The 25,000-nt window shown below is 45.2% G+C and overlaps 2 protein-coding genes across 2 annotated transcripts in view; both read left to right on the top strand.

The window, feature by feature from the left end:
- Positions 1 to 18,850, top strand: part of col24a1 (collagen type XXIV alpha 1 chain) — a 90,631-nt gene extending 71,781 nt beyond the window's left edge. The window contains exons 40-60 of the mRNA XM_083672150.1: positions 844 to 897; positions 1,974 to 2,027; positions 2,289 to 2,345; positions 3,457 to 3,510; positions 4,487 to 4,540; positions 4,827 to 4,880; positions 6,463 to 6,516; positions 7,226 to 7,333; positions 10,114 to 10,221; positions 10,467 to 10,574; positions 11,729 to 11,782; positions 11,942 to 12,004; positions 12,161 to 12,214; positions 12,605 to 12,640; positions 13,516 to 13,551; positions 13,901 to 13,927; positions 14,602 to 14,667; positions 15,389 to 15,557; positions 15,830 to 15,939; positions 17,384 to 17,617; positions 17,722 to 18,850. Of these exons, the coding sequence (XP_083528276.1) occupies positions 844 to 897; positions 1,974 to 2,027; positions 2,289 to 2,345; positions 3,457 to 3,510; positions 4,487 to 4,540; positions 4,827 to 4,880; positions 6,463 to 6,516; positions 7,226 to 7,333; positions 10,114 to 10,221; positions 10,467 to 10,574; positions 11,729 to 11,782; positions 11,942 to 12,004; positions 12,161 to 12,214; positions 12,605 to 12,640; positions 13,516 to 13,551; positions 13,901 to 13,927; positions 14,602 to 14,667; positions 15,389 to 15,557; positions 15,830 to 15,939; positions 17,384 to 17,617; positions 17,722 to 17,868 (1,701 nt within the window). The 3' untranslated portion in view covers positions 17,869 to 18,850. The remainder of the gene's footprint in view (positions 1 to 843; positions 898 to 1,973; positions 2,028 to 2,288; positions 2,346 to 3,456; positions 3,511 to 4,486; positions 4,541 to 4,826; positions 4,881 to 6,462; positions 6,517 to 7,225; positions 7,334 to 10,113; positions 10,222 to 10,466; positions 10,575 to 11,728; positions 11,783 to 11,941; positions 12,005 to 12,160; positions 12,215 to 12,604; positions 12,641 to 13,515; positions 13,552 to 13,900; positions 13,928 to 14,601; positions 14,668 to 15,388; positions 15,558 to 15,829; positions 15,940 to 17,383; positions 17,618 to 17,721) is intronic.
- A 1,938-nt stretch (positions 18,851 to 20,788) lies between these two features.
- Positions 20,789 to 25,000, top strand: part of znhit6 (zinc finger HIT-type containing 6) — a 24,871-nt gene continuing 20,659 nt past the window's right edge. Inside the window, exons 1-4 of the mRNA XM_083672118.1 lie at positions 20,789 to 20,961; positions 21,348 to 21,413; positions 23,340 to 23,446; positions 23,688 to 23,773. Coding sequence (XP_083528244.1) covers positions 20,858 to 20,961; positions 21,348 to 21,413; positions 23,340 to 23,446; positions 23,688 to 23,773 — 363 coding nt within the window. The 5' untranslated portion in view covers positions 20,789 to 20,857. The remainder of the gene's footprint in view (positions 20,962 to 21,347; positions 21,414 to 23,339; positions 23,447 to 23,687; positions 23,774 to 25,000) is intronic.

Below are 25,000 nucleotides of genomic sequence, written 5' to 3' on the forward strand. Positions count from 1 at the left end.
CTGTTTCAGTCGTTAGAAATTAGTGAATGGGGCTGCTTCTCATTGCACTGTAATTCAAATCCCTGTTCGGGGTCAGATGAGGTAACAAACTCCCCCGCCTCAACATCTCACCAATTGATAAGAGCGCCACGTGTTACTACACACGCTTCCGAATTCAGAGCCTACTCAATCTAACACAACTCAGGAATGTGACATTGCATAAATAGCACGATTGAACTTTCCGGAAAATCTTTCTGTCTCTACGGACTAAAACGAGTGACTTAGCAAAAATAGCTGTACTGTAAGTGACCTTACAATGTCAAACCCTTGGCAAGCGTCTTTCAGATCATGGGCTTACACTAAGCAGGAGCGATCTGTTTCTCCCCCCCCCCCCCCCCCCCCCGTAATAACATTATTAGCACAAAAGCTAATCTCCCTTTCTTGTGGATAGCAATTAGCAGGATGCTAATCCGCTGGTATGAGGACAAGCAAATATCGGGTTTGTTATGAGTCGTTAAAACTTGATTCGAAAAGCAGAGCAAAGGCTTCAAATAACCTCTCCTGGAACGTACTTTAGGCTCACACAGGAACACAGAGGGGAAGGCATCCGTTTTCTCATTTCAGAGAAAACGTAAGTCCTTCGCCAGTTTATAGGCCCTGGGACTATGTTGTGATAGCTGGGGAGAGAAGATTGATGTCTTGCTGTCACACAACACCTCAGGTCCACGGACGCAGACCGCATCGCTGCTTTTAACGCCAAGGTTATATTTAGCATAACCACGTACTGCCAGTAACAAAAGCAAAACAAACAGCACTAAAAACTGATCTGCAGTATCTGAGTCTGTTTTCTGCATCATTTTTCAGGGTCGGCCGGGAGTTATGGGACCGGAGGGCCAGCCTGGAATGGCAGGATACACAGTGAGTATCAGTAATAACACACGCGGGCACGCATACAGGTATACGCGCATACACACACACACACACACACACACACACACACACACAGGGAGTGCCTCTTCAATCAGTAGCAGCAGTGCAGGTGTTGATGGAGCTGTGATCTGTTGTCATGATATCACACCATGTCATGACTCTCCTTATCAGATCTGTTCTGTTCCTACACATCCCGCTGCTTGTTGGCTCTTTCCAGAAGTCTCCTTAGGCTAATCCAGTTCCTTAGAGAGGGAGCGCTGTGCCACCCCCCCCACCTCCCCACCCCCCCCCCCCCCCCCACCCTCCCACCCTTACTCAGAGAATGTTTTGCATTGGCTTTGAACCTTGACTCTGACACACAAAGAATGCGTGTATCACCTTTCCCCTCCCGACTAGCCAGGTGTGGTCGCTCTCTCCAGTCAAACACAGCTAGGTGTGTTGTTGGATCAGTACCGCCACAAAAAAACAAAGCCCAGCAAAGAGAAGAAGAGGATATGTGTGAACTGGATATGGCTATGGCACAAAACCCCTGAAGCCAAACCTCCAACTCCAGACCTTGGCAGCCAAGCGCCCTGGCAGCTCCAGAGCCAGGCGGATCGATGCCAGCCTCATTGTGGTTTAGAGTTGCATAACGTAGCAGAGCACCACATGTTCCCTCTGTCTCTCTTCACTTGCACTTGCACTCACTCACTCACTCACTCACTCACTCACTCACTCACTCATTCACTCTCCCCTAACTCTCTCACTGACTAACAGTGCTCTCCTAACTCACTCTCTCACTAACTCTCACTGACTCACTCACTCACTCACTCACTCACTCACTCACTCACTCACTCACACCCAAGTTGTTGAGGGATGTCCTGGCCAGAATACTTCACTAAAGGAAGGTTACCGAGTACTCTCTCCTTGCTGGAGTGTGTGTACAGTATAGTGTATAATAAACCTTGTTTTGATGAACCCAATGTTGTCATCCATCCCTGTGTCTAGTTGGAGGTGTCTGTCTGTGTATATGTGTGTGACTCTGTCAGAAAGAGGTGAATGATCATTGGTTCTGTTTCTAATAGGGTCACGTTGGCAAGCCAGGACCCATAGGACCCCCTGGTCCCAAAGGTGAAAAGGTAACTTGAGTATTTGAGCAATTTTTGTCCCTTTGCACTCTATATTATAATAGTATTATTCTAACCTTTCGAAAATATACACCATGGAGTTTTCTAGGAACACTTTGTTGATTTTGATATCATTGTTATGGTACAGTTATGTATACAGCTTAGATTTCCTTCCACAACATATGTTTCTGTTGATAAATGTCCAGAGTTATGTAATGATGGTGTCAGATTGTGATGTGTGTGTGTGTGTGTGTGTGTTTTGGCTGTTTTCAGGGGTACCCCGGAGAGGACAATAAGACCCCTGGACCTGCTGGGCCCTTAGGTGAACCAGTAGGTTTTGCTTTCCTTCAACTTCCCCTCTCTGCTCTCCATGTTTGGCTTAGGGTGTCTCAGAACACACACACTCACACACACACACACACACACACACACACACACACACACTTCTTCGGGCGTCTTAGAGTAGAAGACGTGTGTTATTATTGCAACTTGTGCTGTTATTGTTTGTCTTCTTTAAAGAACAGAACATATCTCTGGGATGGGGGGTGTGAGGGGGTGGCTTATGTGTGTGTGTGTGTGTGTGGGGGGGGGGGGGGCGATGGAAATCACATGAGTCTGTGCACATTTCTAAGAGGCCTTATTTTTGAGGCGTTCAATACATCCTCATGCCATCAAGGGGCCAAGAGGTTTTGTAAGGACCCCTCAGAATCAGCATACGGTATGCCTTATTTTTGACCAGTAAATAAAGCCTTTCTCAGACTAATATTAAAAGAGGATCAATGTGTCAGAGTCTTAAAAGCTTAGGGAAGCTGACAGTCACATTGTGTTCTGCTCTGGCCCATTATTATTCCCTCTCTGGAGATATGTTTAAAGTTACTATATGGAATGCTTAACCTCTAGGGGAGCTCTTGAGCTAGCTGAGTCCCCTCAATTGACAGAAATATTGTCAAGAAATGACCTGATTGGACAGAGAGGGGCACACCCACACACTCCAAGTTTGTTCAACTAAGGACTGTGTGGTCTAATAAAATAAGAAATCCATTAACGTTATATCATGAACCATTCAGTCAACACTCAAGCCAAAACTCATGGCCAGTGTAGTTTCTGTGTAAGTGATTCCCAGGGTGGGTTGCTTTAGGTCCAAAAGAGAGGGCTGCCAGATCAGTATAGATGTCCTGAAATATACTGTAGATATAACCAGTGCAGTCTCTAAGAAAGAGGGTATTGTGTTATGAAGTCGGTGCAGTGTTACATCACATACAATGGTACGTTCTGTTTGACCCTAGCCTGGTCTGAGAATACATGGTAGAAAGATTAATGTGGTATAATGTACAGCCTCTCCCTCAGGACTCAGAGCCCTGTATGGCCACTCTGTGAAGTGTACTCAACGTTGTCTCAAAATGGCCACCTCGCTCATCTGGTGCTGTGTGTGTTTGGGCAGGGTCCTCCGGGCGAGCGAGGAGAGCGCGGAGAGCCAGGAGATGAGGGATATCAGGTAAACCAACTTTTCAACCAACATCAGACGGATCACAAAGTCACTTCTCCAGTCTGCTGTTTTCTTCTCTCTTTTCTTCTCTCTTCTTCGTTGGTGCTTTATTGGAAAGCTCTGTTGAGATAAGAGACCACACATGCACATCTGAGAGAAGGAGCATCCAGGATTACCAAATTCCTAGGGATAATCTAGGAGGAAATCCTGTGTTATTGTCGTTGCATGACTTGCAGATTCTGAAAGCTCAAAATGGTCAAACTCAGCAACTCACTCTCTCTCTCTCGCACACTCACACACAAACACACGCACACACACACACACACACACACACACACACACACCAGTTTGGTAGAAAGGTCAGGTCAGGTGTGAAGTTGACTTTAGCAGATGAAAGTCCTGGAGATCAGAATCACCCAGAATATTACCCCCTTTAAATTACCTACCCCCCCCTCCCCAACTCAGTCCACTTCAGAGTGAGTTTGGTGGGTTTTATAAGCATTCTTCTCCACAACTGGATAGGGGTTCAAAGTTATTGGGGCTATATTCGGCAGTAGTTGACAGGCTTCCAGGAATTTATAGATCCCATTTATTCTAAGCCACCTGTAGCAGCCCACTGTCATAAAATACATGTGTAGCTGCTTGGCTAGGCTACTACACTGATTATACTGCACATGGCATCAGAGGACAGGCTCATTGTAATGCAGGGACCGGAATGAGGAATGAACCATTACTCATTCCATTCCATGCATTACAGCGAGCCCATCCATGCATTACAGCGAGCCCATTAAGAAAGTGAATTGATGGAAGTGTTGTGTAGTCTTCAGACTTCAGTCTTTTCAATGTGTGTTAGGGTTAGGGTTAGTAAACGTAGTCCTCTTTAGACACATCTCTCCCCTGAACCCTGTCACTGAATGTCATGACAGTTGATACTTAATGATTGTGTGTGGTGTTCCACTTGTAATGGTTGTGTTGTTGTTTTCAGGGCCACGTTGGCATCACTGGGGCTCGCGGGAATGTCGGACAGCAAGGCCTACCCGTAAGTCCAACAATAACCTCTGCAGTAATACAGTAAATTATTGTATTTGATAAGACATGCCATTTAGAATACGCTTTTATCCAAAGCGACTTGCAGTACAGTAAGGGCATTAATGTTTTGTATCTGTACATGGTCCCACGGGAATTGAACCCTCAACCTTAGCCTTGCTGATGCCGATGCTTTACCAACTATGGTAACTATGTCGCATGGTGCTGCTAGCTGCACATTGAAATAAGATCAGAATAGATCCACCTAATCTGATTTGTGTTTGTTCTTTTTATTGCAGGGAACACCTGGGGTACAGGGAGAACAAGGGCCCAAAGGAGAAATAGGACCTCAGGTGTGTGTGGGTGTGTGGGTGGGCGGGCGTGTGGGTGGGCGTGGGGGTGTGGGTGTGGGTGTGGGTGGGGGTGTGTGTGGGTGTGGTTGTGTGTGGTTGTGTGTGTATGTTTCTGTGTGAATCCCTCTGACGCATTGCTTCGGAAAGTAAAGTTTGTGTCGAAACATGTTTTCTTCGTATGCAAATGAGCTGTGGATAATAAGGTTCCATCGTGGTTGCCAAGGTTGGACCGTCCCCTCTCAGAACTAAGCCAATGAATGTGTTAACACTAGCTTAGACGCTCTCCTGTCCATCTCTCTGTCATGTTGGACAGCGCTAGTGTTTACCTGTCAGCAGGATGATGGGTGGGTCGAGACTTGCTTTCAATCAACACACCACAGTGCCAGCATAAGAGAGGGAGATTTGCATTTTAGCATTTTCATTTGTTCTCTTCGCTTGGTTTGCTACCCTCCCAGAACAGGAAATGATGACGAGAGAGAGAAAAAAACACATTTAAAACCATGAAATAGAGACCAGTGCCAAAATAATGTGGAGGGGCTTGAGCATCGGTGCCTTTGAAATCAGAGAGAGAGGGGGAGAGGGGGGGAGAGGGGGAAGTGGGTTTGTTTGGCCACCCACAATGTGAGATTCTTACTTCAAAGTCCTCTGTCAGATTTTCATTTAATAAGGAACTTTAGATGTTTTTCATTCTCCGGAAATGCCAAATCTTGTAAGCTTGAGAGTTCACACTGGAATGCTGAAAGCTGGTATCAATGAGAGTCTTGAAAGAAACAGCTTATGCATTTCAGATCTGAAACTATTTAAATCTAAATTTCTCAATCTCAATCTTTTGTTAACACTTTATTGCATTGTCTTTGATTTGTTACATACTTTTGCTCTACATTAAGACAATATGTATGATTCTTGATCCAAATGTGATTACATATTTCCTGGGTTCTTAATACCGGTGACTTGCTAAGACATGTGAGTTGGCCCAGTTGCTCATCAGAATGAATAGATGGTGTAAAAAGATTGATACAATCTGAGAATGAAGGGTTCCAAAAGGGTTCTTCATGGACAGCCCGAAGAATTTGGGTTTGAGATAGAACCTTTTTTTCCCAAGAGTGTACAAGTATGGAGGGATATGGGTTGAACATGCATCATCTGCAGTCTGTGTGAGGACTGAGCTGAATGTAATCACATGCACATTGAGTCACTGTCTCCTCCAGAGGTCATTGGAAACTAATTATATACTGTAGGGAAATGTGGTTTATTTGAACAGCTTTGTTCTTATAGGCAAATAGTGTGTGTGTGTGTGTAGGCATGTGTGTGTGTGTGTGTGTGTGTGTGTGTGTGTGTGTCTGTGTGTGTCTGTGTCTGTGTCTGTGTTATGTATGTTTTATTCTGTGTGTGTGTTTGTGTGTGTCTGTGAATGTGTATCTTTTATTCTGTGTGTGTGTGTTTGTGTGTGTCTGTGAATGTGTATGTTTTATTCTGTGTGTGTGTGTGTTTTGTGTGTGTCTGTGAATATGTACGTTTGATTCTGTGTGTGTCTGTGAACATGTATGTTTAATGATCTGCGTGTGTGTGTGTGTTTGTACAGGGTTCAATCGGAAAGAAAGGAGCCAGGGGCCTGACCGGAACTGCTGGTGTTGAAGTGAGTATCACATCACGGAGGGGGAAGAGAGAGAACAAAGAGAGGTAGAGGATGAGGAAGAGATGGGGGTGAAGACATAGAGGGATGCGAGGGGTGGAGGGAATAAAATCATGGAGGGAGAGATGAGGGAGGGAGGGAGGGAGGGAGGGAGAGAGAGGGAGGGGGGAATTGGAGAGAAAGCAAGGACATACAGTAGGAGATAAAAGCAGAGAGATACTAAGTGAAGTGATTTACAGAGCTAGTCTAGTTTACAATGCTGTGAGAACATGAGTCAACATGGAAAATTGCATAGAGTTTGTTTGCTTTCAGTAACATATGTACAGTACAGTTCAGGACCATAAACAAGCTGTACTACACATGCCCACTACCGTAGGAAGTGAATGTGCACTTCCCGTAGTTCTCCATAAAATATTTATAGATCCCAATCCGTCACTGTCAGTCAGGAATGTCTCTCCATGTTCCAGATGTCTCCACAGGGAATTTGGGGTGGGGGGGGGGGGGGGTTGTGGGGCAGGTACTGCAGGGAGCAGTGGAGGCTGATGGAAGGGGGGGGGGGGGGGGGGGAATGGTATCAAACACATGTACCATTCCTCATTCCGTTCCATCCATTACAATGACCTCCGTCCTCTGATTTCTCCCTCCACCAGCCTTCCCTGGAAGGGAGATGAGAAGGGTAGCTTTGACCTGTTGATGTTTTGGATTTTCCCAGGGTGCTGTTGGTATCCCTGGACTCCGAGGCATTGAGGGATACCCCGGGTCTGACGGTCCTCCGGGTTTAGTCGGGTTGCCAGGACTACCAGGGAAATCTGGACGACAGGTAAGCATCAACTCCTGTCTCACACATACAGTACCTGTACAGGATATACAGTAGAAGTTCAAAGGTTTTTTGTCATATGTCTAAAGCATCAGACTCAATTTCTCACATACACATACTGTGCACGCACACACACACACACACACACACACACACACACACACGCACACACACACTGTATATACAGTACACGCGCACACACACACACACACAGAATGAGGCCCCATATTCCTAAACATTACTCTTTCCCTTAAAGAACCCACCAGTAGGGCACAGGGAGGGGGATTTACTTGTGTAACTGAACATTAAGAATGCCATTCCCTCAGTGTTAAATCTCTGTGGCAGACATGCTGTCTGAAGTGGAAAAAGATGAAGGTTCCAATTATTTTTTACCTTTTAAGGACCTTGTCTCCTCGCTTAAGATATCAGGTCTTTTGTCTAGGCTTGTCACAAGCGTCACCTTGAATCTTCTCCTTAACACCTTGACTGTCAATCTCCAATGCCCGGTGCGAAGGACATGCTGAATCAAGTTACTGTATGAGATTATCATAGTAAGTAGATTAGAAGGGACAAGCTCATGTCAGTGCCTTGAAAAACATTCTTAAAGATACTTGACCGTGTGACTATCCCAAAATAATATTAAAATAATATGTACTGTACAGAGAAGGGCTGACGTTTCAACGTGTAATGCCTTCCTCAGAGCTTCTTATCATCCTGGTTAAGCCCCTTTTACCTTTCTTCAAGCTGGGCTGTAGCACGTTGGCTTATGCTACCTTGTTCTCATGTCAGTGCTGTTAGGACACGATCAGAATGAAAACCTCTCTGTATTCGACATGACGCACGGGAAATGGGGCCTTTAACATCACTCGTAGGCCAGACCTCTCCCTCTCTCTCTCTCTCTCTCTCTCTCTCTCTCTCTCTCTCTCTCTCTCTCTCTCTGGGAGCAGAGCAGGAGAGGCTAATTGGATTACAATGAGCCCGTCCTCCGATTTCTACCTCCGCCAGCCTCTCCTGCTCTGCTCCTACCTACCCCTCTAACAGCTCCAGTGGGTCAGTTATTCCCTCTCTCTATCTCTCTCTGCTCCCTACCGGCTGTGGTTTAAAGGGCTGGATATTCCCCCAGAAAATGACTGGTCATTAAATGCCTTGTTTGACTTGATTGGGTTTCTGCGCTTATAACTCAGTGGGATTCTTTATACCAAGTCTGCGCTTTGAGAATATGGGAATGTCATGCATGGATGTTCTTTCCCCCCCCATATCCAGACAGAGGAGGCCCCTCAGAGTAGCCCCTTAGTCTATCTGTCAGTTACATAAGCAAGTCTGGTCGCAAGGCGAGGGAGCTCCTTACTGCTGCGAGCACAGTAGGGTCTCACACAGGGAGATCGCAGCAGGAAACTGGCTTATATTACATACGCATACCTCCCAGGGAAATATGTCCTGCTTCAGATGCCCTCAGGGGTCAGGTCTACATACTGTACCAGAGCGGTTTATACTCGCCTCCTATTCTCAAGTTTTGTCAAGTCATCTTCATCATCATCGCCATCATCAGTAATATCGTCGTCATCATCATCATCACCACTTATCTTAATCCTCTTCCTCTTCTTCCCCACCTCCTCCTCCTCCTCTTCCTCCTCCTCCTCCTCCTCCTCCATATCCATGACACACCTGCAGGTGTTTATGTTGGAGTCTGCTTTCTCTCGGAGGGTCTTACCTGTCTATCAGGGGAACCTAGTCACGAGAGTCAATTACCAGAAGAACCCATGGGTCCTCTTACTGGCCAAACACTCTCCACTATCTGTCTGTCTCTGTCTCTGTCTCTGTCTCTGTCTCTCTCTCTCTCTCTCTCTCTCTCTCTCTCATCACTAGAGAAAGGATTAATGTGGCATTCAAACTACTCTGCACTACTGCCTGGTTCTGATGGATCACACTCTGCTGTGTCATTGTGTGTGTGTGTGTGTGTGTGTGTGTGTGTGTGTGTGTGTGTGTGTGTGTGCGTGCGTGCTGAAACTCAGCATAATTAACTCACTGATCTAATTAGCAGTGCAGATCCAGTCCCTCTCCTTATGTAAGAACCCTCCAGCACCCAGGGATTGAGGTTCGACCAACAAACCCAGAGTAGCACTGTAATTCCAAACCACTTCCTGACGTTTTGGGGGATTATTTTTTCTCGGGCCGCGGTGTCATAAGTCATCCTCGCGACGAGCCAGGAACAGAAGCAGTACGTGCAGCTGGCGGTGCACCCGATCTGTTATTGTAATATTACTCCCCTCCGTCCCATCCCCCCCTCCGTCCCCACCGCTGATGGAACAGGAAACGATTGTGGTCACCGGCAAGAATACATCGCTTCAACAACAGTCAGTCATTTTTATAGACACTATAAGCAAATTGTCAGGAAAGATTATGACCAGTAGAGTTAACTAGCTACCAGTAGAGTTGTCGCTGTCATTTCCGTCAACGTCAATGTCTCTTGTTGTGTGTATCCATGAATTAGTATGGTTTCTGTTTTAGTTACGTTTGCATTAACTGTGTGGAGAACAGGCTTTCCTAGTTGCTTGGTCGGAGCTCCAGAAAAAACAGAATTAAGTTAAATTAACTCTGCAAAATATTCTACGGGCATGTGGGGAAAGAGGTTCTTGGAATGTTACATCCAATGAAATTGCGAGCACATTCTCCCATCGCTCCGTCCAGTTTGATCCAAGCCAGATCAGCTACTCTTTGATACCCTCTCTCTCTCTCTCTCTCTCTCTCTCTCTCTCTCTCTCTCTCTCTCTCTCTCTCATCAGGGTCAACGGGGCGTGGTGGGGCAAGAGGGGATGGCGGGACTTCCTGGTCCGAGGGGGGAAATCGGCCTTCCTGGGATGATTGGAGAGATAGGACCCCCTGGAGAGAAGGTAACCTACCTACCGACACCCCTCACCCTCAGACAAGTCCCACCCCAACACTCTGCCGGTGGATTGATTGATCGATTGATTGTCGTTGATGTGATCCTAGAGGAAAGCACATGAAAGCAATATTGAAAGAACTTATTTCCAATCCTCGATAGCAAAACAAATGACATCCAATGAGGTACAGCAACAGACCCCTGTCCCCTGATCTCTCACCACTGACCCCTGTGTGTGTTGTGTGTTGTGTACAGGGGGAGCTGGGCCTGGCAGGGGAGAGGGGAACCCCAGGAGTCAAAGGCATAGAGGGATCCACCGGGGACCAAGGCAGGAAAGGAGACCCAGGACTCAAAGGCCAAGCAGTGAGTGTCCACTGTCCACTGACACAAACATTCATATCTTATCATACAATCAAATCAGTGGCGGCTGGTGGAGGTAGAAATCGGAGGACGGGCTCATTGTAATGCACGTTCCATTTCATGCATTACAATGAGCCCATCCTCCGATTCCTACCTCCACCAGCCTCCCCTGATTCAGATCTGATCAACAGCCTCACTCAGAGGTTTAGCACTTTATTGAGGTACTGTGTCATAGAGCACTTAAGAGTTGGGTTTCGATTGAGTTAAAAACCGACGGGGTTAGCCTGTGACGCCGCTTTGTCATGGAAAAGGTAAGTCTATAACGCATGCTGTTTCTGTCTCTCTGTCAGACCGTACACACAAAGGGGTTTGGAAACCCATACAATATTTTTTAATACCTGAACGCTCTAAATATAGCATTGAGGGCTTAGGTGGCCACGCTGTGGTGGGGTCAGAAATGTGCCGTCTACGACAGTTTTCCACCCTCGAGTCGAGTTACAAACGATCCGGTGCGAGACGGGGAATGGAAACATTCCGCCTGGCAAGGCCGGCTTATGTAAGAGCCGCCACACACTCCGAGGGGAGACAAAAAAAAAAAAAAAGAGGTACCTCATTTTTCTTACATAACAACCCCCCCAAAAACCCTCCTCAGCCCCCCCACCCCCTCTCTCCTCACCTCCACTACTGCTGGGGAAATAGAGGCCGCACGGCGGGGTCACCTTTCTCTTTTTTTCAGGGAGTCGGGTTTCTAGGTCAAATCCGCTGGGTTCGACAACCGAGCCGGCTGAAGGATGTGAACGATTGTGGCTGTGCAAACAGAGAGTGAGGAGAGACACCAGGCAGACGGGGGGGCAGTGGCCCCCAGTGTGGGGTTCTCTGTGTGCCCCACTTTCTGTGTCTGTGGCCTCTGTGGAGTTAGCCAAGGAAATATATATGAGAGGGCAACCGGGGGGGGTGGGGGGTGGGGGGGGGGCATCAACAATAGGGTAAATGGTGTCAGAGCTTTACTTACTGTACACTCTCTCTCTCTCTCTCTCTCTCTCTCTCTCTCTCTCTCTCTCTCTCTCTCTCTCACACACACACACACACACACCCTCACTTGTGAGGTGCCAAGCAGTCCTGTTCACAGAGTGTGTGTTTCTCTCCCTGACCTGCAGGGGGAGTCGGGGGACTATGGGATGATCGGCTTCCAGGGGTTTCCAGGCCCGATGGTGAGTGTTCAGTGCAGAGGCTCCTCAGAGACATCCCTGTTATCTTTGAACTCCTCTGGACCCTAGAGTAACAAACACAAAGTGTTATGTATGTTTTAGGTAACGAATGAGCTGCATTAGATTCCATCAGATGACAGGACTTCTCTGTGTTTCATTCAGGGGCCAAATGGAGACGATGGCTTTAAAGGTGTACCTGGTCCGAAAGGTCCTGTTGGCATTCTGGTGAGAACTCTACAGGAGCAGGGGTAGAAATCGGAGGAGGGGCTCATTGTAATGCATGAACAGGAGCTACGTACTTGATGTTCAATATGACATTCGCTGTTCTGTTAGTGTGGACAGATCTGTGCACTGATCTCTGTTCTCTGTAACCCATCTCAGGGCTTCACTGGACCTGTAGGGCCTGAAGGGATGATCGGCCCCACGGGGAATCCTGTAGGTTCTCATCACTTCTGACTTCTGACGTCTGTGTGTGTGCGCGCGTGTGTGTGTGCGCGTGTGTGTGTGTGCGCGTGTGTGTGTGTGTGCGTGCGCGTGTGCGCGTGCGTGCGTGCGTTGTCAAAGCAGACATTTTGTCGAGAGAGCCTTTTCATCACAAACCTCAACTGTTTCCTCCATTGTTATTCCCCTGGGAGTTTGGAAGAAAGGCCCACACACACACATACTGTACACACACACAGCTGTCCAGTCTACTCTCTCTGACCTGATTGGTTACCTGTTACTTATATTTAAATTGGAAGACTTTGGACTTTCGGGGTACCCTACCCAGAGAGTGGGGTACTGAGGAAATACGTCTATTTAAATATCTTTTAATCTTTTCCACAGGGGCTGAGGGGTCCAACAGGAGGCCATGGGGAAATGGTGAGAAGATTTCATTATTCTTAATCAGAAATGACGACAGCATCTATCTGGATGGGTGTATACGGTCAAGGCAACAGACGTCATACTGGGTAGTAATCCCCTTGCTGAGAAAGCAGTCTACAATCTGACCCGGCGATCCTCTAGGTGTCAGCTTAAGTACAGCGTGGGTTTTTTAAATATACAGCAGATGACAGTTCCTTTATCTGTGTGGGCAGATGAATGATATTAGCCAGGAGACACTCAGTGCTTTGTTTGTACGGTTATCGTAAAAGGAAAGTCAGACGGCCTCTCGCGGTTGGGGACTCATGGTGAAAGTAGCCGCTCCAGAGTGATTTTCAGTCCATCGCGGGGCCTTACCGTACTCGCTCTCTCGCTCGTGTAAACAGACGTGAGGAAATACCCTGTCAAAATGTTAGCGCTGTTCCTCCGCTGTGGCGTTACTGTATACGCCTCCTATATCACGGCTCCCGCTCGGCCGTATAAACTGTTTTAAGATTCCCAGATCTCCCTAAGCCCCACTGCGTGACAGATACACACACATACACTAGCGCACACAGACATGCACAGGCACAGGCACACATACACACACACACACACACACACACACACACACACACAGCTCTGCTCCTCAGGGGCCTAATAAGAACCAGCTGCCTCAGACGACTGCCGCTTGAGTACAGTAATGTCTGTTGTTCCCTGATCTGCCAGTGGGGGCGCTAGAGGTTCATTTCAGATATCTGAAATACAGCCTGCAGCTTCACCGACTGTGTGACTCTAATAGAGTTAGGTTAGAGCAGGTATCTTAGAGCACTAGCCAATATGTCATATGATATGTTGTTCCACTGTAACCTTGTTTTTGGTGTTTTGTTTCTTAGGGACCCCAAGGGCCACAGGGGCATCCAGGGCCCAGAGTAAGTTTTTCCCCATTTCTATAGGACGACCACCTCCGCTCAGCAGGGTTTGGGTCAATTCCATTTAAATTCAATTTGCTCAATTTGAGAACTTAAATTCTGATTCTAATTCGAAATGTTCCTCATTGAAAAGCATAGGGGAAATGTGGAATCGGAATTGGAAATTCAGTTTACTTCCTGAATTGACTTGTTTTAAATTGAGTTGAACCCTGACGCTCATGTATCTGATGTACATCCAGTAGTTGTTGTTCTATAACAGCATTCAAAGAGTGAGACTCAATGTGTGTCACAATGTGTGTGTGTCTCTTGTACTGTGTTTATGTCTAACTATCTGTGGTCTCTCTCCTAGGGTCCCCCAGGGGCTCCTGGTCCATCGGTTAGTATCCTAAGTCTAATTCAAACGCTTCACACACTAAGTCTAATTCAAACACTTCACACACTAAGTCTAATTCAAACGCTTCAGACACTTCAGTACAATTCAAACACAAACAAACAAGAATGATGAGTTCCAGGAACAATTAAGTTAAGGAACAATAGCAGAGATACGGGAAGAGAGAATGGGGGATGTAGGGAGAGGAATGTCTCTCTTTGGTTTCATACAAAATCTCGCCATCTAAAATGTGGAGCTGGCGAAGCGCTGGGCCTGGGCCCTAGGCGTCTCCGTCTCTCTCTCCCTCTCCCTCTCTCTCTCCCAGGCTTGGTGCCAGGCCAAGCTTAGATAAGGCTTTTCGAGGAATGGGAAAAAGCAACAGTGTCTGATTGCTTCAGGGCCACAGCTAGCAACTAGCCCAGCAAATCATCTGTGTGGCCTCCTTCCCAGTGGGAGCTGTTTGAACAGTTCTCTGTAACCACACATCGAAACAACAGCAGCACTCAAATTAAATAGCTTTTGTTTATGAACGCCGTGTGAGGGGGGGTTTCTAATGAAAGCCATTAGTATTTGTTTGACTCGCACTAAGTTCCATGCAGGCTCAGATTTGTTGATAGTGGACCCAGTGTGATGGTTCTATGTTGTTTAACAGTTTTTGTTGTTGTTGTTTCTGTCCTCAGAGACAAATACATATCGACTCTCCGGTCCATGCTCTGTTTGAGTCCAACAGTGCCCTAAGGACAGAGGTAAAGCACTTCATGTATTCTCTATCACTTTATCTATAAGGTAATAGATGGATGGAAGGATGGGTGGGTGGGGGGGTGGGTGGGTGGTTGGGGGGGTCAGGATGGATGGATGGATGGGAGGATGAGATGGGTGGATGGATGAATGGACCGGTGGATGGATGGAAGAAGGATGAATCTATAGACAAAGACATTAACAGTTCAATTTCAGACTATAAACACATCCACTGTAAACATATCTACATTTGAGTGCCAATTATGAATAAACTTTTATTTTTCTCTCCTCTTTTTTTTCACACTTTGGTACTTTTGTGGCCCTTTTCACTAATTATCTTATAATCTCACTCTTCTATTTATGACTGCTTGTGTCATGCCTCCAAATAAACTATTATAAACTAACAAACATGCTCACTTTTCTTTTCACTTTGCTCTGAACACTCCATGTATGTAACTTTTCCTACTTCCTTATGTTATGGGGTTTCTATGGTTGAATATATGTGTTGTATGCTTCTATGCGTGCATGTATGTATGCATGTTCATACATTTGCTTTTGAAATGGTCAATCCACTACATGGCCTATGTATGTGTCTGTGGCTTGGTTTGGGTCTGTGTGGATTTGGCTTCACCTCCTCCTCTTCCTCCTGCTCCTCCACCTCCTCCTCTTCCTCCTCCTCCTCCTCATATGCATGCTAACACTATGGACCGCTAACCATGCTAACCCTAGAGCTACCAGAACACAGAGATGGCCATTCCGGACCAGAACGCAGAGATCTTTAAGACCTTGCGCTATTTGAGCAGTGTGATCGAGAGCATAAAGAAACCGCTCGGAACCCGGGAGAACCCGGCCCGCTTCTGTAAGGATCTGGCGGACTGCCAGTACAGGCTCTCTGACGGTAAGAACATGATCAAATTGTTTCACAGAACGTATTGCTTATTATAGCTGTGTACAAATGTAACAGGCTCACCAGCAGACTTTGCTCCAATCTGCATCAGTCATAATTTTATTGATTTTTGTGTACTGGCAGTTGTAAAGAGTAATGGTATTGTAGGGTTTAACCCAGTAGAACCATTAGTGTTCATACACGTGGAGACATACACGAGTTCAACATCCTTGTGAATATAAGTGTGTGGTTTTCTCTCTCTCTCTCTCTCTCTTGGGTGAAAGGAATGTTCTGGATCGACCCAAACCTTGGATGTCTGTCTGACGCCATTGAGGTCTTCTGTAACTTCACGGCAGGGGGGCAGACGTGTGTCCACCCGGTTGCCTCCAACAAGGTAACTCCAGCACTGCACTGCACCATATGTGTTGTATGGGGGTCTAGTTTATAGTTTATAGTTATTATATTATTATGTTGGTGTTATTAATGTTGTAAACTTCATCTCAGAACTCATCTTGATAATAACGCTACTGTACACTCAACCATGGGGCCCTCAGCAGAAGCGCTGCACTAACTCAATATAACTAATCTCATCTAAACAGAAAACAGACCCCTGTGTGGCTCCCAATGACGGTACAACCACAGGCCATGGTGATCAGCTACCACAGCATAGCTAACACGACCCTATGGTCTTTAACATATCAGGGGGTCAGTTTCCCGAAAGCTTCGTAGCTTAAGTAGTACTTAATTTCTCCTGACAACAGTGCCGCAAGAGAGTAGCTATTGTAAAATCAATGTTTGAAAGTCAATATTCTATTCATGAACTAACGAAATGCGTTAAACGATGAACTTTGCTGGTCTAGCGGGGGAATGGGCCCGGATGGTCAAAAGAGACAAAGTACTACTTCAGTTATAAAGCTTTCGGGAAACTGAGCCCAGATGTGTGCCTCGTACCACTTCCATGTAAAATCACTTTCCTGGATTCCCATCACATCTGTTTACACAGCGATGTCAACACTTAACATTGTTGTGAGCGATGAAAGACCCGTCATAAAACCCATTATTACATAGAGGTCGTTAGTTTAACTCGAGCTTGCGCTTTCCAAAACCTTGTTTCTCTTGCATCCTATGATGGAGGCTTACTGGAGACTAGAGAGCAAGGGAGGCTTGTGGAGGTAGAAATCGGAGGACTGGCTCATTGTAATGCATGGAATGAGGAATGGTATCCCACATGTTTTATACCATTCCTAATTCCAATCCATGCATTACAATGAGCCCGTCCTCCAATTTCTACCTCCACCAGCCCCCCCTGCAAGAGAGGAAATAAACCCTAATGGCTCCTAAAATGTTCTTTTTATGGCCAAAGTGTTGACTCAGTGTACTCAACAAAAAGCTCTGTATTTTGGGTAATACTCACTTGAAGGCTCCTCGTTGTGAACAGAAGCTGCTGCTGTGGGTTTGAGGAGTGAAAGGTACTGTAAGAGATGCTGCCCTCGCCATTCTCACCCTTAAAGGTCCAGTATGTAGATTTTAGATTAAAAAAAGGGCTAAATGGCCATGATAAATTGGTAGCCATCAATAAACGACATCACATGATGACGAACGTTCAGTGAGTGCTGTATTTGTCCAAACAAAACGTTTTCTAAAATCTGGTGTCGGGTAGGACACTGGCCTTTACATGCCTATTTTACATTTGGTTTGTTTACACATATAGGCACTTGTTTAGCACTATTGGAAAACTTAGTGTATGCACATTTTCAAATGTTCAGTGTGACCAGCAGGGGCAGCAACACGCAAAACTACATGCTGGACCTTTAACCCTCGCTGTGCTTGCCCCACAGATGGCGTTTGGTGTGGGTAAAGTCCAGATGAAGTTCCTCCACTTACTGAGCACTGAGGCGAGCCACGCCATCACGGTCCACTGCCTGAGCGACCCACTGAACAGCTTCAGTGGAGATGGCCCAGACCGCCAGGACCCGGACCTGGACCCACACCTGAGGTTCCGGGGTTGGAGCGGACAGTTGTTTGAGGTTGACACAGTACTTGAACCACAGGTGCTACAAGACGAGTGCAAGGTGCAGTAATGAGTAGTGAGCCTAATGACCTTCAGACCTGCAGCGCTGTCTGACACTTCTGTTTTCTTATTGTATTATTATTTTATTTTTTATCCTCCTCTCAGATCCAAGATGGCAGCTGGCACCAGTCGCATTTCTTCTTCCATACTCAGGACAGCCGTCAGCTCCCCATTGTAGATGTACAGGAGCTCGCAGCACCGCCGCTCAACAACCAGCGCCACCTAGAGGTCGGACCTGTCTGCTTCCTGTGAGGCCTCCATCGCTTGCCCCAAATATTTATAAACTATGAAAAATAAGCATGTCATACAAAATGGCTGCTTCCCAAAGAGAGTCTCTGTAAAGCAATTTGGGAGACCTTCATCGGGTGTTTGTGAGTGACATATGCCCTGTCCAGTTGATGGTGGACTTCTGCGGAAGAACTTGGTCCATGGGAAACCAGGCCAGCATAAGATGGCCACAGGAGAGCAGTGTATATCAATAGTTATCAAACAAATGTGTAAAGTTTTTTGTCAAAGGTGCTTGGGTTTGTTGTGTCTTGGACCGGTAATTCTCCCTGATCTCAGGGGAGGGGTTTATCCACACAACACCCTCTCGATACTCATACCTCCTTCCCCCCCACTCCCCCCTCATTCACCCACCTGTCCATGGTAGGCAGGTGCCTAGCCCAAAAGGAAAACCCCAGGCCTCTGATCAGGACCACTGCCCAACCAAAGGTTCCTAAGAGTGCAATAACTCATGGATTTAAGCGTGAGAGATTTGATCATTGCATTTTTTTTTTAAATCAAAGGTTAATTCTTTACCTTTTTTATTTGTTAATTTGTTGTCCAACCTGTCTGGACATGTACGTACATCTTGACAGATGGTGCTCTACCTCCTGCTTGTTTGCATTGAAGTATAGGTGCTTGTGTCAAGTTTTTCTTTTTTCTTTCAAGTTGTATGTACCGGTTACATCCAGATCTGCTCTGTTGTAAAAGTACTTTTATTTTGAATTTGGTCATTTCTAATTTATGTGAACCAATTTTTTGATAAGTGACATATGTCTTCTTCACATTGCATTTTATTTGGTAGGTCTGCCCATCAGTGGTTACCTAGCATTGGTGCTGCAACAGATAGTAGAAAGAGTCATCGGTGAATTTGATACATTTTCCTGTGTATATTTTGACAGTATATGGTTGATTATTTATATCCTTTGTTTTTGTTCACTTTACTGTACCCCAATAAATTATACTCTCAGAGATCTATTTGGTCAACTACAACTTAGTCCAAATAACTATTTATGTAAAATGTGTATTTGTATGAACACACATTATGTGACTGTATTTTCCTTGTATACGTTCACGTTCACTCAATGGGTGTTGATAGGATATACTGGCAGCTAGCATAGGCCAGAGTCAGAACACATCAAACATAGCAGTGATCATGTTCTTAAGTTATGTTACATTGAACAAAGTGTAATTAAATGAATGCTCCGGAGGTTAAAATAAAATAAAAAAAGTGTAAATATGAAACATGTTGACATTAAATAAATTAAATGTTTTAATCCCAAAATAGTCAAATACCTTTTTTGATATTCATAACCGTCTGTTTTATAACCGTCTGTTTTATATCGAGGTCAAAAATGAAATCATCAATAGCCTGTCTTAGCCTGTCTTATGTTAGTCCAGGTATGACGTAGGCTTACTGTAAGTATTATATCTTTAAAGTAGGATAAGTACAATCATATTTTTCATCGACATGTATGGAATTAGAGTGATAAAGACCTCGCCAAAGCATCACATATTGTCTTGTGTATCTTGATTGACATTCTGCAGCACTTAGGCTAGTGATGACCCATCTTAGTCATGACAGATGACTATGATTCCTGGACCTAGCTTAAGCCAGTATTGAAAGTGTGATTTACTCGAGGCGTATGCTTAATCTGTGTCCAGGACACCACCCCATAAACTTGCATTACAGACAAAATAATTGACAGTATCATAAACAGTGCTACTCCAAATGTCCTATTTCCCAATCTTATAAAATTAGTATGTCATTTTTTTTCTCTTTAAGTCCAAGTTCCTTTTACAACATGGTCCTCTGATTCACACTAGGAAATCCATTTTTCCTTAAATCTAATGCACAGTAAATGCAAATCCACTCACTCCATTGGAAGCGCTGCATTGATGCTGGTAACAGGGAAACTCTTGAACTCCTCCTTGGAATTAGTCACATTTATGTCTTAGTTTGTCTGCTTTGCACATAAATCATTCTTTGTACCGATTCACTTGTTTCTTTGCATGTTTGAGAAAGGTTTTGGAATAAGAAATGTGTGTGAATTAAAACAAATTAAGTCTCAACACATAGTGTGCATACTGTAATCAACACGATTGGTATATTTTAGAGGCAATGGGTGTTCATATAATACGTAGGCTACTAGGCTTCTCTTATACAACTGATGCCTTGATGAAAACTGTTTATTTTCCAACACACAAAGGCAGATTTTTCTTCTTTAAATTTCCATGACAACATTTCACAGAGACAAAACAATACAGATTGGTGAGGATCTTGACTGTGTCTTCAGATACTACAACGTGACAAGCCCTCTGTTACCATGGATAAGGACAAAGCAAATAAACCATGAGAAACAAAGTCTTCTTCTCTTGAGATGTCCATGCTTAACATTTGGAATCAGATGTTTGACATGCCTTCACTAGGGACAGTTGCATTTATCTCCTCCCAAAATAGTGCGAAGGAAATGAATGTATCTTTTTTTGTATATAGGACATCAGGTCCTTGTACAAATAGTCATGTCGCATGGGCCAAAAAAAAATGAAGAAGAACATTTAGTTTGGCTCTTGTGCTGTGAGAAACAAATCATGAATTGTATCATTTGAGAAATACAAGAGGCCTACATACACACACATCACATACCCATGTTGGCCTATCACATCCATCCATCCATAGGCTACACACAGATAGATAGATAGATAGATAGATAGATAGATAGATAGATAGATAGATAGATAGATAGATAGATAGACAGATAGACATTAATGAGAAATAGTCTCGCCCAGTCGCCACTGATCAACATCAAGACCTGTATTCCATGCATACCAACACCAGGGGGCGCCACTGTGCAAAAACATGCGAAACCGGAATACGGCATTTGCCCACGTGCAGTAGCGGAAGAAGGTGAGCCTTGGGTTGTTTTTGTGAACTGCATGCTTGCAGCTAAACGCCGTTATACGTGTGTATGTAATAATGGTGCCTTCCGTGGATACAATGACAGCTTCAGAAAGCCAAGCCGAAAACGACAATCTTGGAGATGAACTCAAAGGAACGAAAAGAAAGATATCGCTGGCAAGGTAAGTGAACGCAAAGACCTAGCTAGCTGCTACCCCGGCTGTTTTGCTATCATTTCAAACCAGAGCCTGTGTCAGTTCGCAGTTGTCATAAACCGAACATTACATTAGCTAATGCGTTATACATTCATTTTTGGGATACTTTTAGCGAGCTGGCTTGTGACTAGCCAGCTAACAGGAACGCACATGTCCTGCAGTGTAGCAAGCATGGGGAAGCAGAAGCCCATGGAAAAAAACGCACGTCCTGATGTCCCCGCCTACTCGTTGTCATGCCAATCAAATTCCTGAACTTGGACGTCCTCTTGATCGAGCTGTCACGTTGAGTGATGAAGTGATTATTGACAGTGACTGCTGATTGACCACTGTGCCATGTAATCCAATCTCTTCAGTTGTGCTGTATGCGGTACAGAGGAGGCGAGGTACAGATGTCCTGGCTGTCTCAAACATTCGTGCAGGTAAGAGTCACATGACAATGTAGCACAAGTTCAAGATGGTCAGTAACACACAACCTCAATAAATACATACACAAAGTCCCGAAAGCATGGACTGCAGTCTGTCCTCGCTCATAGACTGTCTAATTATGTTGAAATGTCACTGTTTACATATTTTAAGTGCACACTCTAGGAGTTGTATATTGTGGTAAAAGCTTATCAGTAAAGTAAAAACAATCCAATGAACATTAAACCAATGCCATCTGGCTGCCTTTAACCTCCCCCATAACCTGGTGTAGTTACATGAGTCTCAGCCAGGCTGGCGAAGAGTGTCCAGTCAGGGCACACAGAGGGAGGATAAGCCTCCCTTTCATATAACCTGCATTAGATTTAAGGAAAGGTAGCTCAGGTTGGCTTTGATAATGTTGCCATATAGTGGCCATTCAAAGATCTAGAGCTGCGATTAGACGATCTCCCCAGATGCTTGCCAACCTTCACCCTTTTTAATAGCAAGATGGAATCAGTGTATCTTCAGCTATGACATGTTAATGTGAGTGATTTAAAGATATGGAGGTAGACCTCGCTCCAAGATCTGAAATGATTGGAAATCCCTTTTTGCAGCCAAGAACAACAACACGCCTGAAATCGTTTGGTTATGTAAGAACATTCTTTTTTTCAAGAGACCATTGTGGAGGATGGTGTGGCAGTGTTATCATGAGTGGTTTTGTAAATGGTAAATTGTTGGTTGCAGACAGTGGTCCTGTAGATTGATTGTCATTAGATTAGATTAAATTATATTCAACTTTATTGTCATTGCACACAAGTACTGTAACAGTACTTAACAGTGGTATTTACCACTCGCTAACCCAAATCCTGGAAAGCGTTTCGACTTCAACCTCTTTCGACTTCAACCTCAGGAATGGTCGGCTAGATCAACGTATCAGAATCACACCTGCATTTCTCAGTAAGATTTAAAGTGGTAATTTGCCCATTTCTCACATGGCTCCCTATTGTTTTGGGCTTCCACAGACATTCCTTAGGCATAAGTCTCTGGAGATATGCTCTGCCAAATACCGCTCTCTCAGCAAGTGTGCAGTGGATTGTGAATTATGTCCCCATGTCCTCGTTTTTGAAAAATGAGACTCTGTAGAATATCACTTCCAGATCCTTCTATCATAATGTATGAGCGTTCTTATATATATATATATATATATATATATATATATTAAACGTTTAGATGGATGCCACAATCTGGACGCAAGGGCCCAATTGGCCCATTTAGTGAAGTGGAAATGCGTGACCAATGAATCTCCAAGTAAGACAACAATTTGACTGTTTCCATCTGTGAAACACAGATTGTGTTTTTACCGTCATTGAAAATGTGTCGCACAATGTCAAAAATGTCCCTCACATAAACCGGCATATTTGTTGATGGTCTCCATCCCCATTACTCAGCATGAGGTCCCAGGTGACGGACAGACACAGAGGCGTTTCCCAGCATGCAACGAGACATCTCCAGACTGATTTACGTCTCTGCTCTCAATCCTGAGTCTGCACTCAGATGATTTAGAGTGAAAAACAGGGTTCGGCTCCGTGCTTTCCAGGCCCGCTGTTACGTAACACCTTATACATTCTCTGGTAACACTGACTGTTTGCCTAAGTTGAATTAAAAATAGGGTGCTACTGACTGAGTACTCTCTTTGCTTGAGATCGGAGGGGTTTTCATCAGACCTGCCAAATAAGTGTTTTTCTTGGCCTTTTTCTCTGCCATTTTCCTTAGCCATGTGGAACCATGCTCATCGAAATCTGACTGTATTCAAAGTTCAAGGATGTAACCAGAAAATGAACGGGACAGTTTTGTCAACAAGGACTAAATGATATGGTAATCCTGTGTTCCGATGATGATGATGATGATGGTGGTTTACTGTCGGCGTCCTTCTTTCCCCGTAGTTTGCCCTGTGTGAAGAAACACAAAGAGGACACAGGATGCAACGGCGTCCGAGACAAGACGACCTTCGTGGCCCTCTCCCAGTTTGATGAGATGAACCTTCTCAGTGGTGAGGCCCTCCTTTCCCTGGCCATGGTCCTAAACGCGACGCGTCTGAAACAGAACCTGGTTTCTAGTTGAGAGGCAGGGGGGGAAACGGACGCGCGCGAGCGGTGCGGATGAAACGGATGACTAAGAATGGGAGCGTTTAAAGAATTTTGTAGCGCTCGCATGTTGTTGTTGGCGCGTGCGGGCGGGCGGTCTGTGTAGCGTCTTGTCTAACAGTGGTTTCCTCTCTGTCTCTTTCGTAGACTATAGGTTTTTGGAGGACACAGGCAGGATGGCGGACAGTGCCAACAGGGACTCCCTGGCCCGCACCCCTCTCGTCAACTATAAAGTAAGTCAGTCATCCACACCACCACGCTTTTGACATTGAGACAGGGGAGGCTGGTGGAGGTAGAAATCAGAGGACGGGCTCCTTATTCCATTCCATGCACTACAACGAGCCCCTGTATTGAGACTAGAGCTGAACAGGGACATGTGTGGAGTACGCTAGTGACGACCTCCATTGGGCTCTCGCTAGTAAGAGAGTGAACTGACTGATTAGCCGATCAACCCCACGCCCGTGTGTGTGTGTGTGTGTGTGTGTGTGTGTGTGTGTGTGTGTGTGTGTGTGTGTGTGTGTGTGTGTGTGTGTGTGTGTGTGTGTGTGTGTGTGTGTGTGTGTGCGTGCGTGTGTGTGTGCGTGTGCGTGTGGAGATGAATAGCATCACCGCAACGTTGATCTGTTTCTGTTTCTCCAAGCATTTCTAGGCGACCCGTCTCTCCACAATAACTCTAAATGGAAATAACAAATGTATATGATAATATTGAGGTTTTTATTTTTTTTTATTTTTTTTGTTCTCTCCATGCCGCCATTACTCATCCGGTCTCTGTGGTTTCTGCTGAGATATAGGCTAGCTCCTTGTTATTACTCCAAGCCCCTAGGCATTCATTTAATAGACATCCACTCCAACTATCGCTACTTTGGAAATGCATTGGAATAAAAACGAATGTATATGTAAATATAGTGAGTTTGTTGCCCTCTCCATGCTGCCGTGACTCCTCAGACGGGGGCGGCTGGTTCATTGTAATGCATGGAACAGAATGAGGTATGGTATCAAACACACGTGAGCCCCTCCACCAGCCTCCCCCTGCTACTGAGACATAGCTCACTGTTATTACTCCAAAGCGTCCCAGGCCTCCATTTAATAGACATCCCGTCCTTCTGCCAGGCCTTACCTGTATTAATATTACACCATAAGGTTTTATTTATTTTATTTGATAACTAGTGAGGTAATGTGTGTTTTTCGTCAGGGGTTTCACCACAAATCTGTCAATAAAAGGAGCCTGATTCTTAGCGTGAGACAGACGACTGGCACCTACTGTGAATGTCTGAGCCCCTGGTAGTCGTCCCAAACCCCTCTAAATGCACTGCTCTGTTATTGGAAAAGGAGACGGATGGAGCCTAGTCTCATACCTGTGTAGGTTGCTGTTCATAAATCTAGTTTAACCGTCTCTCCACAGCGGTCTCCGGTCATTAAGGCGCTCTCCAAGTGCCAGTTAGGAAAAAGATGTCCTTTAA

The sequence above is a fragment of the Argentina silus genome (assembly GCF_951799395.1).
Source record: "Argentina silus genome assembly, chromosome: 6".
In the NCBI taxonomy this organism is placed as follows: Eukaryota; Metazoa; Chordata; class Actinopteri; order Argentiniformes; family Argentinidae; genus Argentina; species Argentina silus.